Below are 18,184 nucleotides of genomic sequence, written 5' to 3'. Positions count from 1 at the left end.
GACAATAATGATATTAATGATAATAATAATATTAATGATAATAATAATAATAATAATAATAACAATAACAATAATATGCCTAATTATAATGATAGTACTTCTGCTACTAATTTCAATTATAAAAATGATAATAATAGCATTATTATTGTCATCATCATGATCATCATCGTGTATAAATTATGATTCGTTATTCTTCTCTTTCTTCTTTTCCTCTTTTTCATAATAAATAGTAGTAATAAACTGTCACTTATATAGCGCATAATCAATTGAAACTGCTCTGTGCGCTTTACGTACTGCTCTCCAAGATTACTTAACTACAATACAAACAAATATGTCTGTTCCACAGTTTTTGACCATGCACAGATATCAAAGCCAGCTTCACCCTTCTTCGAATTAACTCTAGGAACTTGTAAAATTCTTCTTCTTCTTCTTCTTCTTCTTCTTCTTCTTCTTCTTCTTTTTAAATTTCATATGATGATGATGATTATTATTGTTATTATTATTATTATTAACAATATTACTATCATTATTATCATAACAATTGTTATTATTGATGTTATTATTATTAATTTTTTTAAAATTATTATTATCATTATAATAGTAATTATTATTATTATTATTATTATTATTATTATTATTATTATTATTATAATCATTATTACAATTATTATTATTATTATTATTATTATTATTATCATATACCTTCCAAGCTCTGAGCATATCGGTGCATCTGCGGCCACGGCGGCCTCTCTGTACACATAATATCCACTACCGGTAGGAGCTGCATCGTCTTCGGGTCCGGTTAGTAGGATACCCAGGTAGATTCCACCTGCCACGGCTCCGGCGAGCAGTGCGACCACTACCAGACCAGCGAATTTTCTGTTTAAAGCATGATACCAAAAAAAGAAAAAGATGTTTATTAGGTAGTTTTCTTTTTCTTTTTCACCATCTTCTTTATCTTCTTCCTCTTCTAATACCTAATTCCCAAATTTTAACTTATCCTGCAGCAGAGAACTCGCTCATGAGTATATACGGAGCGGGAGCGGGAGGGGAGGGGGGGTACGGCTAGGCCAACTGCTAACACCTGTTCCGGTATTAGCGCTTCTTCTCCTTCTTCTTCCTCTCCTTCTTCTTCTTCTTCTTCTTCTTTTCTTCTTCTTCTTCTTCTTCTTCTTCTTCTTCTTCTTCTTCTTCTCCTGCTTCTTCTGCTCCTTCTTCTTCTTCTTCTTCTTCTTCTTCTTCTTCTTCGTCTTCTTCTCCTCTTTCTTCTTCTTCTTCTTCTTCTTCTTCTCCTGCTTCTTCTTCTTCTCTTTCTTTTCCTCCTGTTTTTCTTCTCCTTCTCCTTCTGCTTATTCTTCTTCTTCTTCTTCTTCTTCTTCGTCTTCTTCTCCTCTTTCTTCTTCTTCTTCTTCTTCTTCTTCTTCTTCGTCTTCTTCTCCTCTTTCTTCTTCTTCTTCTTCTTCTTCTTCTTCTTCTTCGTCTTCTTCTCCTCTTTCTTTCTTCTTCTTCTTCTTCTTCTTCTTCTTCTTCTTCTTCTTCTTCTTCTTCTTCTTCTCCTGCTTCTTCTTCTTCTCTTTCTTTTCCTCCTTTTTTTCCTTCTCCTTCTCCTTCTGCTTATTCTCTGTCTTCTAAATTCTTATATCAGTCAACTCCATGCTCGCTCTAGCCTTGACCATACTCTTTGCTAATTCATTCTAAATTTCTTTTCTTCAGACCCGGGTAGAGAGGGGCCTATTTTCAGACTGAGACTACCGTATAACAAAACTGCGAAATGTGAGAGCACGGCCAAAAGTATGCATCAAATCAACAGGAAATGACTTTACAATAAACTGAACATTATTATTCCACCATTTTCAGGGACATACACGCAAGCGCGGATCCAGCATTTCGTAGGGGTGGGGGCCCAAATTTGAAATCAATTTCAAATTTAGTTCGCTGAAAATTTGAAAATCGTGCCGGCCAATATTTCACTAATTTTTAATTTTTTTTTGGCCCTCAAAAATTTGAAAATGCACACCCCCCCCCCTCCTTAAGCGCCAGGGGGGGGGGGGGGCATCTCCCAAAAAAGGGTAAAATTTACGTGTTTTTACACGTTTTTTTCCCTGGATCCGCCACTGCATACATCCCCCCCGCCCCTGGCCACACGGTACTGGCATGACGGGACTGCTTTAGACTAACAGTGATGTAGATACCACATTAAATCAATTTCAAGATACGCCACTTCCAGTTGGATCATAAATAAACTAAAGTAATTTTTTGTTAAGACACGAACTTCCAAAGATATCAATAGATTATCATAGATATTACTTTTTTCTCATACACTGTAAAGTGCAATCACAATAATAATGTAGTATCTTCGTGTAATATATGCCAATGAAAGGTATTAATGGGTTTCTCCCCTCCCCCCCCCCCGGAATTTTTTTTTTTTCCATCCGTTTGTTGCTCTTCTAGGTATAGTACGTAAATATCGTAATCATAGTTCAAGATTCATGAAACAACTTTATGATTGTACAAGCCTATAACTGAAATTATGCAAACAGATCTATCTAAGTCTCTTCCTCCCCTAATCCCACCCTTCTCTCTCTCTCTCTCTCCCTCTCTCTCTCTCTCTCTCTCTCTCTCTGTCTCTCTGTCTCTGTCTCTCTATACCTCTCTTTCCCGCTATAAGTAGGCCTAAAAGTAAATAGTACATATTTTGTTTGAACGGGCGTATCCCATTGTAGAGTACGAACGATGAACAACATTCAAAGTTTTTGTTATGAATACGTTTTAACCGTGACACATTTCCAAAGTCTGCCTTTGTAGTTCAATCGTCCGTATTCATTAAACTTCTTCTTTATTACCATTATAATTTCCTCTTTAGGGTATTTAGGTCTCATTTGCAGGGACGATGTTTGGGGCGGGTTACGATTCCCCCCCCCTTCATGCCCCCCCCCCCCTCCCCATGGAATGTATTGATTTACAATTTCAGCTTCAGTAGCAATATTTTACCTTGATTTCTTTTTTTTCCTCACAATATCTTAACATATTTTTTTTAAATAAAAAACATTTTTTGTAGCAAGAATAATCATGAAATTGGTTTTCAGCTGAATTGCTAAAAATAAAGTATATTATCACTGACTACAATTTGAAAATATTTCTTTGCTGCTTTTGTTATACAGGAAAGCAATTTTCACTGCAATCTAACTTCTTAAACAAATGATAATTTCGGTTCTATGACAATTACCCCCTGGGTAATCACCCCTGGACAATTACCAGCGAGATAATTACTTCCCAAGGACAATTATCCCCCCCTCCCCGAAAATCACCCCCCGAAAAATTACCTCTAGGACAATTAATAATAATTACCACTCGTGGACAATTATTACCCCCCAAAAATTGTTTAACCTTTATTAAAACCAACTTATTATCAGGGTGGACTTCCCCTTTAATGAACAGGTGGGTAATTTTCGGGGGGGGGGGGGTAGGGTAATTGTCATGGGGGTAATTTTTCGGGGGATATTGTCCTCGGGGTGGTTGTCCCCCGGGGGGGGGGGGTAATTTTTCAGGGGGGGGTGATTGTCCAGGGGGTAATTGTCCTGATATGTATCATTTCTAACAAAATTGCAGATCTCAAAATCACACTATGTGTTAACTTGAACAGAACATAGTTATCCCCAATTCATCTGGGCACATTACAAATCAACAGACCTCTTTATACAAAGGGGGGATAATAATTTTTATGATCCCCCTTCCTGATAGAGGAAAGTTTATCAGCTTATGCAAATTTGGATGTAGGCCTTTGTGAGACTGTACAATTGAGCATGACGTCATCACTCGTTAGATCGGTGCTCGTATTTAACGTATAAAAAATGAATTCTGTTATAGACATAGCCGGACGCATGGGTTTATAAAAAATTATATTTCACGGAATTTTTTAAAACTAGTTATTCAATAACATATTCGAATATATCTGTTGTCCACAGGTTAGAGTGGTGTAATTTTATACAATATTTCGGCCTTTTTTTTTCTCTTTTCATACAAAGTTTCTTGTCTTTTTGTCCCCATTTTTCCTTTGTTATTAAAAACAAGATTTAGAGTATAGTTAACCTGATTACTACACTTTTCACAAATGTAAAGATCATTAAGATTCATTGTCATTTGCTAACGTTATATGGCAGGCTTGCTGCGACACTCTCCCCCACTTTCCCAGCGGTTTAACGTAAACAACGTGTTTATTCAACAGAAAAGCATGGTCAAATCACAACGAAATCGTGAGTTAATTACACCGCTCTTCACGTAAACAAGGTGTTTATTCAACAGAAAAGCATGGTCAAATCAAAACGAAACAGTGATGTAATTCATGGACCTTATAGTCCAAGGAGGATATCTTTGGTAAGCAGCGCTCAAAATACACGGGGGCGGTGGGCGATTCGCCCCCGTCAGGTTGCTCACGGGGGCGATTGCAAAATTAAAAATCGCCCCCGTGGAATTATAAAATAAAGATTATCTTTTCTGTTATAACTTTAACACAATATTGAGTTTCAATTTTCAAACCTTAAACCAATGAAATTGAACTTAGATTAGCGTGCAAGATAGGCCTAGTTATTACCGATTCAGCTCGCAGTGCAGTGCTGCCGTCATCAGTGGTTATAGGCCTACTGCGCCGTTAGTAGCGGTACGTGTGCACGCTGCCGCGCCATGTCTGCTGGAGCTGGAGGCGATCGCGCAAGGGCAGAAACATGGTCATGGAGAAGTTTTTCGTTGTGAAAGCGTTAACCCGCTGAAATCTGGTGATTTCAAATGACCAGCAAATAATGAAACTCGACCAGTAAATCAATATTAGGGACTTTTAGATTTGCACGATGAGAACGTGGACTGCAACGTGTGACCTCCTTTTAAGGCAGTGCCAGTGCTTTATAAAAGGACGTGACGCCTTAAAAGGACGTAACACGTCCACGTCCACGCAAATCTAAAAGTCCGTATTGAGAAGAAGAGGAAGACCAAGATGTCGTGGAATGATATGGTAACATGGGCAGATCTAGGGGGTGTTAGGGGGTTTAACCCCCCCCCCCCTCCCGGCCCCCTTGGGCTGCCAAGTGAAAATGTGACATTAAAGCGGGGGGGGGGGGGAGATGCTGGAGAGGAGATCTACTAATCTATTTTATTTTTTTCAGGGGGGGGGGGAAGTGAAGCGCCGTTTTAGCATGACTTTCTTTTTAACTCTTACTTTCACCTATCTCAGATAACCCTAAGTTTTTGGTTGCTGCTTTATATGTAGTTGATAATGCATGATTAAAATAAAGAGAGAGAGAACCACCATCATTTTGCAATGGTTCAGAGTTCGTGTAATGTACATTTGAAACCATTTCTTAGCGTCTCAACCCTAAAAAAATAGCAAAACAATTTTTAAGGAAAAGCATTATACTGAATTAAATAAAGATTAATAGCTTTATATTGGATCAAACTAATACTGATACGGGCTAAAGACAATGTGGTATTTGTATAGAGGTATTTCAAAATGACATTCTGATAATCAACATATTTTGTTCTGGTATCATAATTATATACGCATAATACAACTGATCTTTATTTCTTAACGTGACATAGCTTCTTCTCCCCCTGCAAACAAAAAAGAAAACAAGGTTATTTAATAAAAGGATCATGTGACAAATAATCATTGTGATTCAAATTGATGCAAGGATTTTTTTTTGAATAAGCAATGCTTTTCACCAGAATCTTCTTTGTAAAAACGACTTTTACAAATCTCAGCCATGCAAATCTGCCACTGTGTTGTAAGATCACTTTCAGATTAGGAGAAGTGTATTCTATAATGAGTATTTTACATTGAATGGAACGTCACAACTCAGAAAGCATGGATGAGATTTGTAAAAGTTGTTTTTACAAAGAAGATTCGGGTGAATAGCAGTGCTTATTCAAACAAATATTCGCATCGATTTGAATCACAATCATTATTTGTCGCTTAATCCCTTTTAATGACCTTGTTTTCTTTCTCGTTTGCAAGGGGAGAAGAAGATATGTCACATTAAAGACATCATAAAGATCAGTGTTGTATGCGTATATATTATATACACAGGCCAGTAACAGCTATGTAGCTTGTAATTTTGTAAGAGGGAAAATGCTGATTGAAATGATAATGATGAAATAGCAAATAATTGAGGAGTATCGTAAGTACCAATTCAATGGATATTTGTATAAAAAAGAGCCCCCGTCAGTACTAAAAGAGCCCCCGTGAGAAGGTTCACGGGAGGCTCTTTTTTTTGGGGGGGGGGGGGGGGGAGAGCCCCCGTGGACAAAAAATTAATTTGAGCCCTGTTGGTAAGTCCATGGTTAATTGCACCGCTCCTCACCGCCTGAGTATTAAAAGGCAGAGTAAACCCATCCTCAGGGTGGACTCTTCCTTAAAATGTCTGATTTTATAATTAAATTAGATTGACCTGATGAAAAACATAATTGCGATTTGAAACATAATAACTTTTAAAGATTAAAAATGACTACTAAGAATTGCAAAGATATTTTTTTCAACTTAAATTGTCTTAATGGTGCAGATTGTTTCAGACTGTCATCTATAAAGCAGACCATGTAATGTAACCCTGATACTTAACACTTCCTTGGCCAGTAGCAGTTCTGTTATAAATGCTATGCAACTTCTTGGAGTTTAGGGTGTTATTAAATATATCGACTGCTATGAGAGGCAAACAGCCAGGCCTCGAATATTAAAGCAGTCGATATTATGTTTTATATACCGAATTGACACAAAAATCTACCAAGCATTCTTACCTTATCCTTTTCTTGAGTAAAGCTTGGTTAAAACATCACAGAAAATCTGAGACCCTGTCTGTTAATCTTCTCTGGAAAGATAACTGAATGTTACAATTATTTGGGAATCGCAGACAAAAAACACTGTGAGGTATCCGTGCTCGCACAAAGTAACTTTTAACACGTAAACCAATGGGGATCTCATCAAAACTATTTTCCCGGTACCCGAAATATTTCGGGAATCTCACTCAAGAAGTATTGGCCGTTACTGGCACTGTTCGTTTCTTTACGGGAATGGCTAAAATCAAGACTCCAAGTTCGACCAATCAGATGGCTAGATTTCTAAAGAGAGGTATATAACAATGTACATCACTGTTGCATCTAAACCAGTTTTGAAGTCAGTTTGGTGAGTCCCTATTCAGACCTGTACATAAATTCTCCCAGTTGTAACGTACTCAATATTCATATATACACTCAAAACCCTGAATTGTTTAAATAGATTGCTTCTTTTTTTTCAATCTACCATATTCTATAAATTAGTGATAGATCTGATATTCATTTAATATATTCAGTATATAGGTAACTAGATTAGTACTGGTAGTCCCCCTGTATATTGTACATTTTATTCGCCTTCCCCATTTCCATTTCTATTTTTATTTATATCTATATTTCTGTTCTACCCTATTTTATCATTAATCTATACTTCTTTTCAAATCTGTTTTGTTGTCGTTCCTGTAAAGGTAACATAGCTGTGCTTTTTCACAGAACACCTCTTTTCCACATTTAAAATGACGCAAATAATATTTCAATATCTTGCAAAGCGATTGCGGACATTGTACAAGAATCATGTCGGAGTCTTCCTTTTAATCAACTTAGTTAACGTGAGGCGTGATGGCTCAGAGCAGGGCCCCGTCTAACAAAGAGTTGCGATTGATCCGAATCAATCGCAAGTCCTCCAATCAATCGCAAGTTTGCAGTCTCCTGTCTCTTATGTGCATAGTTGCGATTGATATCAATCGCAAAAAAGTTACGATTGATATCAACTCTTTGTAAGACCGGCACCAGGGGTCTCGTAATTGGGAGGTCCCAGGTTGAAAACTAATTCGATGCGCTATAGAGCCCTTTGATAAGACATTATCCTCATCAAGTCCTTCGGAAAGTGACATCCGTGTCCCATGGTTGCTTATTTACAAGCATACACATGCTTTCTAAGGAGTCAGGTCAAACAAACACACCAACTTTGTTACCCGTGATTAGCTCATTTGCTAGATATCAAGTTACTTCTACTAATCACAAATTTTTATAAAAAAATGGAAACGTATCGAAAATAAAACTTACTTGGGATATGTTTTCTTATCATAACTACCAACTAGATGTTGCTCCTCAAGACTAAAACTCCTTTTGGAATCCATCATGATCGAGCCGGGATCATGAGATTCAACGATGTTCGTGGTGACCAGCGTTTGACACGTATGCAACCGTTTTGGATGATGTGAAACACTGTACCTGAGTACCGTCGTTTGATATATTTGGTTTTATTCAGGGGCGCTCGTGCCTGCAGAGGGTGACCGGGGTATAAATTTTCGGAAGGTCGAAAAATGACAAATTCAAAGAGAGACTTCACTATCTATTTTTGCAGGGAAGAGAGAGAGAGAGGGGTTACACATACAAATCTAGAGAAAAGATGATTTAAACAACATGTTACAAAAAATTGGACCCTCATACCCTACCTAAAAAGAAAATGGTCTAACTACGCCTCTATGCAGTGAATCTTTATTACGGACGGGGTACAAGGTTTATTTACTGAGAACTATAATAGACCCTCCGAGCAAATATTTTGTCTCACATAAAAGAAGGTCTATTTATGAGTGTTTGCTAGAGAAAACGCTGAATATATTGCTCAGTCTTTAATTATTATATTCTGGAGGCGTATCTTTAACGAATAGCGTAAAGCCATGGGTCACACCCCCCCCCCCCCCCCACCCCATTAAATGGCTGGGGTGGGGAAGGTCATAAGCGAGAAAATGAGAAAGGGTGAAAAAGAAGTACAACGTGAATAGGAGACGATACGATCCCCCTCCCATCGAATGGCGGGGGGGGGGGGGAGCCAGCTTAGGGGGACATGAGGATCTACGCCCCCCCCCCCCGTTTATACCAGGAAAGATTGTTACTAGATACACTTATCTTGGCAAGTTGCTAGATAGCATTATAAACAGTTTACGAAAAAGGTTTAGCCTACTTATGCTAGACGGAAAATACCAAAATATTTTTAAAACTCCATCGATATACTTTTCTTTCTGAAAGCGGAAACAATTATTAGAAAACAAAACAAATATCAGGGGAAAGTTACGAAATCAAGCGTGATATCGCTCGGCAATCTCTCACGGGCAGGGAGGCATTATAATCATTTGCAATGTCAAACAGAATTTTTCTGGATTTTGTTTCCTACGAAAACTAAACGGAAGGCACCTTTTTTAATTCTCATTTTCGAGCTGAATGATAAATTGGAAAATTAAAAAAAAAAGTATGTTGTGCCTTGATATTATTATTAAGTCGTTTTTCCCAATATAAATAATACAAGCATGGGTTCATGCTGTAAGTTCGTTACGTTTTATAATCTCCCTCATAGAACATTTTTGTATAATGTTTATTATGTCATTAATGTATTTAATTAACATTATGTATATCGTGTATGTTTTGTTGTTATATATTTTTATGGAAATGTGGAACTAAATGGGTTAATTCAATTCAAGAAGAAAACTCCCCGTGTCTTTATAGTCTGCTCTAATTTTTCGAAAATGCATATTCCTTTTCCGATTTATCTCAAACTTTCAAAATTATTTCTCTCTATTTTTCAATTTTTTTTACTAAGGGCATATTAATTTATTCGAATTGGTAATTCCTCATTAACAAAAGGCATATCTAACTATTCTTACTCCATGTATATGGTACACTCTTATTTCCACGGAGTCAAATTTCACTCTAAATGGCGTCAGCTGGGAGTTAACTCTATTCCTAGTTAAAGTGACACGGATTCCGAATCAATTTGACTAGGATTGTGTGGCATCAGCTGAGAATTGACTCAATTCAGAGTCAAGATGACTCCTTTTCCGTGTCACTTTAACTAGGAATATAGTTGACTCCCAGCTGACGCCATTCAGAGTGAAATTTGACTCCGTGGAAATAAGAGTGTATGATACGATATTCTACTTGAAGTTACATCCGAAAACCAGTCATTAAATATTTAGTCTATTTGTAAGCAGGTCTGCACGATTACACAAAGTTAGACAGATAACCGAAACAAAATGAAAGAAAAACGAAACGGTGAGCCTCTTTGTTCTCCGTTTAGATCATGCATTTATCTTTGTCCCAATCCCCCCCCCCCCCCCCCCCTCACTACCACCACTGCAATCTCCGTTAGTGGCAGAAAATGCAATTGTGTCTCGTGCATATTTCGAGCGGATATCAGCAATTTGCATAAATCTTCAAGAAATCTACATGTAAAGAGGCAATTAAGACGGAGGAACAAAGGACAAAGAATCAAAATGAGTCTCATCCTGCAAATTTTGTGCTCATACACTCATGACCTCCGAGCACAAGGGGAACCCCTCGGTGTATAACTTTGTTTACAAAATATAATGACGTCATAGTATGAATTGCAGACGCGCACTAATATTTCACTTAATTACTTGTTTTCAAAACTTTTTCTTGCTCATTTATTTTAAATGAAGAACACAAATGCACACATCTTACATCGTTTTTGATAATATTGAATCAAATTTTTATTTACACTATTGTGTTATTGCAACAATAAGAGAGTTATTATTTCATACGCGTATGAAGTCAAAACCGTAGCACTCACAGTCGTATACACAGGGCATGTTATTGTCTGAGCTGCCATATTGCTGTACTGTGTGTATACATAACTTCCCGATTGCCGATTCTGCAGTGTGTGAATTTGCCACGAACGAAGTCTCGAACGACCTGATAAATCTAGAATATCTTCACAACATGAATAGATTAACATGTCTACTTTAAGCAGTCGACAAACAGACTAAATTTCCCGCGAGTCTGTTTTGAGTATGCTGTCGTTGTTTGACATTTGCAGCTGAAATTCTACGTCGTAGAGGCGAGCTAGTTTGATCTCATAATGGGGAACTGTCTGCAGGGTCAAACAGCTGACGATATTTCGTTGCTTCACGACGATGCTGAAGTTCATGAGCGCCTGGGACCCCCACCACCGTATCAGGTTAGATTAAAAATAAATATTTCTTTATCGAGCGTCCAAAAACATGCTTGCATTATCTCACGCTATAGATAATAATCATGATCAAACTGTAAAGGTTTATAAATCGTAGTCAATAATGTTCATGTCAGTTTTTTTAGTTTCCAATGAGACCCCAAGCTAAATGTAGGCCCATGGGCCATTGCATTAAACATCATCTTCCTATGTATGTTATTATTATGTTTTGAAAACCATTTATTTACTAAGCTTGTAGAACCAGAGGTTACCATTTTATTTGCCAAATAGGCCAGGGTCTACTTAAGATTATCACGTAATTTAAGTAGCTTACTTAAAGAGGTTACCATTTAATTTGCCAAATAGGCCAGGGTCTAGAATCTACTTAAGATTATCACGTAATTTAAGTAGCTTACTTTTTACGCAACTACCAAGATATCAGATTCTAATGAAATGGGTACATGTATCTTGATCTGAGAATGTGAGTGACAGAGTGTATTGCTTTTGTCTGTGGATGTTGATTGATAACGTCCTGCTGGTACCCTGTGACGTGTGCGCGTGCTTGCATGGGTAGCCTGTGACTGACCACCATTTATTCAACCTCAGTTACAGACAGCATGAGACACATTTATCCGCCTGAAAAAAGAAACCAGAGCTCACGTGTGAAATGAAACCACAATCTTAGTGTTAGAAAATCATGCATGCACCCATGCCATGCTAAACAAAAATTACTGTATTATTGCGATCTACATGTACATATGTACAAGCACTGGTCCTTTCAGCACCAAATGCTTCCATAAAATTAATATATGCGTCCACCCACCATGCGATCAAAAATAGTTCAGGTTCACTTTTTGAACGAAGCACTACTCAATGAAACGACCGGAAGTTTCAACAGGATCACCTCACACCTCCGTATAGTATACTGATGCTGATTAATATTTCTAAAAATCTCCTTGTATGAAACTATAATTGAATTGAAAACAATTTGTACTCAAAATCTGATAATGACCAAGTCACTTTTCATGAGACAGTACAAGTGAGTTGATGAAGGTTGGGGCATTTATAATTCAATTTAATTCCACTTACTGAAAAACGGCAAAATTCAATGATGAAAAAAGGGCTGTTTCCTTTTCTGTTTTGGGAATTTACATGTATTCAAAGAGATTCAAAGGAAATAAGGAAGTTGTGCAGACTTCCAGTTTTTCCATTGTTAATGACACAGGTCATAAAGGTTAATATGCTGAATAGAATCATTGTGTCACTCAGACTGTCAATCTCCTCAATAAATCCTGCTTCAATAATGATCCACGATGATGATGATGATGATCCACAGCACTTTTGGTGCCATTTATCTTTTTCGGAAACGGAAAGACTTTCTTTTGTGACAGCCAACTACAGTACATGTACATGTATATGTAAAATCTAACCCTACACCCTATCCCTAACCATAACCCTAGCTAACCCTATTTTATCATGTATATAACATATTATTAGATATATTATTCTAAGCTGTACCCATATTTTATTTCTCCAATTTGGGTGGCTGTCGCAAAAGGAAGTCTAACCCGCTCCTCCAATAGTCATGGACTTCATATTTGCTTGAAAAGATGGGTAATCACAAGAAAAGACTTTAAGAGAATTAAATGTTCATGTACCATGCACAATGTGCCTTCATGTGCATTTGGGGGATGAACAAAGAAGTTCCCATATCGATGAGTCATGGGTGCTGTAAAAAAAAGTTGTCTGGAGCTGCACAATGTATGATGTTTATCTTTAACATACACCTGTACATGCTTTTGGTGGTCTTTTTATGACCAAACAAAATTAAATAAATCACTGTGATCAATATTGATCCTGGCAATGTGGCAGCCTTTCTTTCTTCTGTTTTGATCTAAACAACATACCGGTACCGGTACTTCATGTATGACTAATGTAAGATGTGACAAAGAAACTAATGTTGCTACCCCCTTTTTGATACAGCTTTGAATAATGGTGAATCATAATACTTGGCAGTTAATACAATGGCAAATGAATTACTTTTGCTTACTTTCATATCTTCTTTTGTATTTTTTTTCCTAGGAGGAAGCTCCCGTTTACCATGTGACACCAAACCAGAGAAGATCAGCCAGTCAACTGACCGAAGAAGAACAAATCCGAATTGCCAAACGAATTGGCCTTATACAGCACTTGCCCATAGGGCAATATGATGGTAGCAAAAAGGCTAGAGAGTGAGTACAGTAGATTCTCTGTATAAATTAATAGTGCAGTATTTGTCATGATCCTTCTCACAAATAACTTACAATTTTAAATACAAATATAAACGGTCCAGACTAAATTCTGATTGTATGACCTATGCTCCAGCCATAGTTACTACCGGTAGACAGATTCCTAACTTGACTCTAGACCTGCAAAAAGTAGATTAAGAAAATGAAAAGAAAAAAAATCCTTGTCAGACTGTGCAAATCTGTGCTAACTGTCTGTCTGTAAGACTGTGACACATAACAGTAAAGTTATTTTAAGCCCAGGACAGAATATAACCAAACTTGATGGTACATGCTTACTATCAGTCACAGGAACAGACATCTTCTCAATAGTTGCAAAAAAATAAATTAATCCAAAATTAAATATTGGGTGGAGTTTAAAGAATACTGCTAAATTTGGCACTTCCATTCATGTGCATTAAGTAGTTTATCAGAGTGCTACAATGATCCTGTCCCAGAGCTATAAATCCATGCGAGGGCAGCAGTTGTATAATTTGTTCTGAACTTCTGAGCTACTGAAATGCTCTCTACAGAGAATGGCCCCTCAATTTTTCACATGGACAATTCTTTTCATTCATTGCACTGGTTGGTATCCCACTGAGGGAAGAATGGTTACTTTCATACTTTATACAGCAAACATTGTACATTTACATGTACATGAACATGTGGTCTACATGTACATGTACATGTATTTGTATGTGGATCATGTCATTTTTCAGGGTAAAACCAGTAGATAGTAGTGTATTACAGAAGGACTGTAATCATTGCTTAAATTTAGATGTGAATTGAACTTATTGAAGTATTAGTCATCGCATTAATCTAAATTTGGAAATTGTAAAGGTTATTATGAAATGCATCACATTTTGCTGACTCACTATTGGGCAAACACAATAACATTTTCCTATACGTACATGTAGATAGGACAAAACACATTGCACCCTGTATTTAAAGGTGTAAGTCATAGTTGAGTGGTTTAAACGTTAGACTTGAAAAGTTGAAATACAAAGGTCGTGATTTGGTTCCCCGACACAGCACCAAAGGTGTTTGACAAGGCATTATTCTACATTTACCACTCCATACCCATGAAATAAATGGGGACCTACATGTACATGTACCATTATCATCAAAAACATTTCGGGGCTACTTTTCAAGCTTTCTTGCATGAAAATAACACTCTTTAATTTGTTTTGCATTAACTCTATGCATATTTTGGGGGGCTCTTGTATGACTTTCGGGGGCTAATTCACCCACGAGCCTCAGTGTATTTTTTTCCCTGCAGGTAGGATGACGAAAGCCTTTGCATTAGTAATTGCCATATGTCATCATGGTAACCATATGGTAGTAATACTCCCCAGGGAGTGGTGATGGTGCATAATATTGGGTGTGAATGAATCCAATGACCGGGGAAATAATATCTGTTAAAGCGCTAGTTGCATTCCCATCACAATGGACACATTATACAGAGCAAATCGTGAAGTTCAGTCTCTCATACAGACATTGTAATATGTGTATGTGTGTGTTTGTGTAATTGGGTTTTTACAGACGTGTTCAGATATGATTACTTACGTCTGGAGACCGACCTTTTAACGTCACCATTCGAAAGACGTGCCTCAGTTTCGAACCTGCGTCCTTGGCTATATCAGTTTGTAACTTCCATTGTTAGCCGGATTACAGGCGCAAGCCACAACGCCCCGTAGTTGATAATGATGTACCTATACACTGTAGCCTTGTTAAAAGCAGGATATTTGCCCTGTGTCCCACGGGCAACTGATAATGGGCAAGGGCATGTTCCGCCATAATTGATGGCACAAATGTAGGGTACAGTAAAATACACATTACACATACATGTAGTAGGCATTTACATGTTATATCAACAGTAAAGTGCAAGGAAGTAGATGTATTTGAAGGTAGTTAACGTTGAACTTTACTGGTTTATGTTAGACAGAGACTCACAGGGACTGAGGATTAAGGGACAATAGTTATTGAATTTTTCCTTTTTGCATAAAATACTCTATTTTTAATGACAACAATACATTTTACCCTGCAAACCCCAAAATTATGTAGCCGAGCCAAAAATGCATTAATGGCATAGGGTGAAGATTATATGATATCCCAAATTCCTGAAGGATGTCTTTCTAATATGTACACATGTACATGTACTGTACATGTAAGTGCACTAGCCTGTGTGCCCTTTGCCAAATAAAGTAACTTCATTGATTTTTGGCAAACCATTGAGGTCATTGTGGCTTTAAATTTTTAATCCGTAGTTTAATTTAAGGTTAAAGTAGGTATCAGGTATTGAGGTACAACATGTACAGCAGTACAGGGGTCCACAAAACAGTACATGTATGTTGTAGTCTTGTAGAAATTGACCACACACTTACATGTATTATTGGTTTGTTTGACAAGAAACTTTCTATGAGGGATATACTGTAATAGTAATTAAACTTCTCTGCTTTACTGTACTGTGGTTTTACATAAAAAATTGTTCAAAATGTTTAAATAATAAATGTTCATGTTCATGTAAATGATGCTTCTTGCAGAGAAAATATTGAAAATCTTTCCAATTGGTTGGATTAAACATTCAATTTTTATTAAGGAAAGGGGAAAGAATTTTAGAGTCCTAAAGTAGAATTTTGACAAGAATAATGTTCAAATTTAGTAAATTCAAAAGTGCTGTGTCCAAATTCCAAAATGTCCAAATTCATTTTAGGAGTATTTCACTCAATGCTTTTGTCTCCCGTTTTTTTTTTTCCTTTCAAATTCAAAGTTTCAATCATTTTATCTTTCATCATATTAATTTATGGTGCAACCGCAAGCCTACTGTATTAAAGATAAACTCCAGTACTGGTAAAAAAAAAAAAAAAATTCTCACAGAATCAAACGAAACTTACACTGAATGTTCAAGATTACAAATAAATGACATGTGCCAAACAATTTTGGAAGAAAATGTATACTGGCTGAGTAATGAGCATAGAAAGACAAGGAAATCAAGATAGTACTAGCCCCGACACCATGTGTGTTGTCCCATATATAGCTTTCTATGTGAGTGCTTGTTACTTTACCAAGACTCGGTCAAATTTATTATGATTTTGATGACTCCAGAACCTTGCAGTGCACACCAATACTTACATGCTACATGATCAACTGTTTCTGGTCCTTTCCACACCTTTTCTTTCACAATGCAATCGCATTACCAGTACTAAAGTTTATCTTTAATTTAGTTATAAAATAATTCCAGTTCTTAATTGTTTTCAAACTATTGGTTATGAACCTTTCCTTCTCTCTCTTTTACTTTCCCCTTCCAGGTGTGTGATATGTATGCTTGATTTCCAATTAAACGACCCCATCCGCCTCCTGCCGTGCATGCACATCTACCACACAAAGTGTATAGACGATTGGTTGATGCGCTCCTTCACGTGCCCGTCGTGCATGGAACCCGTAGAGGCCGCTCTTCTGTCCACCTACGACGACGGACATTAGGAGGTCAATACCAGAGACTTTATAAGAATATATTTTTTTGTAGTCGTCCGAGATGTTTTCTTCAAGAGGGATCTGTATAACGTGTGTAAGTGAGAGGCGTGAGAGCGGTTTCGACGACATTTACATCGAAAACGAATTTGACGATTGAACGAGTAATGGTTCACCATGCAGGTAATAACGCGGAAGTTTTATTGGAATCGGAAAGCTCTTCTAAACGGTCGTGTGATTTGCAACTGTTTGGGAGTAAAACAATCAAGAATCAGAGCATGATTTTTTAACTTCATTGTGCTCCAGTCTCTGCTTATTCCAAAAGTTCACATATATGGAATTATCATTAAAAAAAGGAAAACAAAGAGAATGAACTGCAATCACTGGAGTATCTTTTACCATCAAGATGATTGAATATGCGACGAATGGCCGAGAATATACATGTAAAAGAAGACAAGAAAATACGTCGTCAGTAATGATTTATTTTTCTGATAGGCATTCGAGGTAAAAGTTACAGAGAGAAGGTGATCCTGAGCAACTTCTTTTTTTCTATCTGAGGTTCTTTATTTCTTGAGAACTGGATATTTTGTGCATGTTTTGTACACATTGCTGTAGGAAAAATTATATAGTGCAATTACATGTAGTTATAGTTTGTCTCAGTTCCGAAACTTCTATTTTGTAGAAAACTGCATTCCAACTTTCACCTGTAAAATCTTTTAACCCGTATACTGCTGAGTTATCTCATTGCCATAGGCTTAGTACACGAATGACCCCTGTCCTGTAGGCCGTGGGTTTAAGTTCGATCACTTTTCACGGTTTATCCAGAAATGTTCGCCTCAAACCATTTGAGTTGTTTCCCCGAAAAGTTGATTCAACTAGCAAAAGAGTTTTTGCATGTTTTACATGTACATTTCTGACATCTTTGAGGTGCTTGCAATGGACTGGGTTACTAACATATTCAAATCTATGGATGTTTCTTTCCGGGGGACCTAGTGATATTAAAGTTATTCCATTAATCGGTACTTAATAACGAATGAACCACAATACTTAGAATCCAGTTTGTAAACATGACTTCTGCTATGCCAGGCAAGGCTCAGACAAGCTTTTAAGTTGTCAAAAACAACCTTAATATTTAAAAAGTACATGCTTAAAGTTCAGTTGGTAAACTGGTCTATTGCAGGCGGATATCGGTTGCAAATGCAGAACTTCCCTGAACCGAATAAATCCAAGTAAAAACCCAACATTATATCCGTTATCTGAACCTAAGATCAGTATTAACTCAAGAAACAATATACTCCATCATGCTCTGTAATCCCAGACCTTCCTTTCAATGAGTAAGTGATCATTGTGCATTGCTATACATGCAGTTCATTGGCGACATACCAGGGAAAAAATTAATATCTATTTTTCGGGGGCTACTTTTCAACCGTGCCTGCATGAAAATAACATT

General features: G+C 37.1%; 2 protein-coding genes across 2 annotated transcripts in view; one reads left to right on the top strand and one right to left on the bottom strand.

Moving 5' to 3' along the window:
* Positions 1 to 8,231, bottom strand: part of LOC580355 (glutathione hydrolase 1 proenzyme) — a 16,401-nt gene extending 8,170 nt beyond the window's left edge. The window contains exons 1-2 of the mRNA XM_030995566.1: positions 8,098 to 8,231; positions 703 to 879 (exon numbers count right to left, since the gene is read on the bottom strand). Coding sequence (XP_030851426.1) covers positions 703 to 879; positions 8,098 to 8,174 — 254 coding nt within the window. The 5' untranslated portion in view covers positions 8,175 to 8,231. The remainder of the gene's footprint in view (positions 1 to 702; positions 880 to 8,097) is intronic.
* A 2,437-nt stretch (positions 8,232 to 10,668) lies between these two features.
* On the top strand, positions 10,669 to 17,355 carry LOC587526 (RING finger protein 11). Its single transcript, XM_030996002.1, has 3 exons — positions 10,669 to 11,008; positions 13,082 to 13,230; positions 16,572 to 17,355. The coding sequence occupies exons 1-3, from the start codon at positions 10,910 to 10,912 to the stop codon at positions 16,744 to 16,746; spliced, it is 423 nt and encodes a 140-aa protein (XP_030851862.1). The 5' UTR covers positions 10,669 to 10,909; the 3' UTR covers positions 16,747 to 17,355.
* The last annotated feature ends 829 nt before the right edge of the window (positions 17,356 to 18,184 follow it).

The sequence above is a fragment of the Strongylocentrotus purpuratus genome, unplaced genomic scaffold (genome assembly GCF_000002235.5).
Source record: "Strongylocentrotus purpuratus isolate Spur 01 unplaced genomic scaffold, Spur_5.0 spur5_scaffold_3, whole genome shotgun sequence".
In the NCBI taxonomy this organism is placed as follows: Eukaryota; Metazoa; Echinodermata; class Echinoidea; order Camarodonta; family Strongylocentrotidae; genus Strongylocentrotus; species Strongylocentrotus purpuratus.
This window is presented reverse-complemented; position numbering and strand designations above follow the sequence as displayed.

Coding starts and splice junctions, on each gene's coding strand:
- LOC587526 (XM_030996002.1), top strand. CDS start 10,910: ATGGGGAACTGTCTGCAGGGTCAAACAGCTGACGATATTTCGTTGCTT. Junction 11,009..13,081: donor GACCCCCACCACCGTATCAG/GTTAGATTAAAA, acceptor TTTTTTTCCTAG/GAGGAAGCTCCCGTTTACCA. Junction 13,231..16,571: donor GGTAGCAAAAAGGCTAGAGA/GTGAGTACAGTA, acceptor TTCCCCTTCCAG/GTGTGTGATATGTATGCTTG.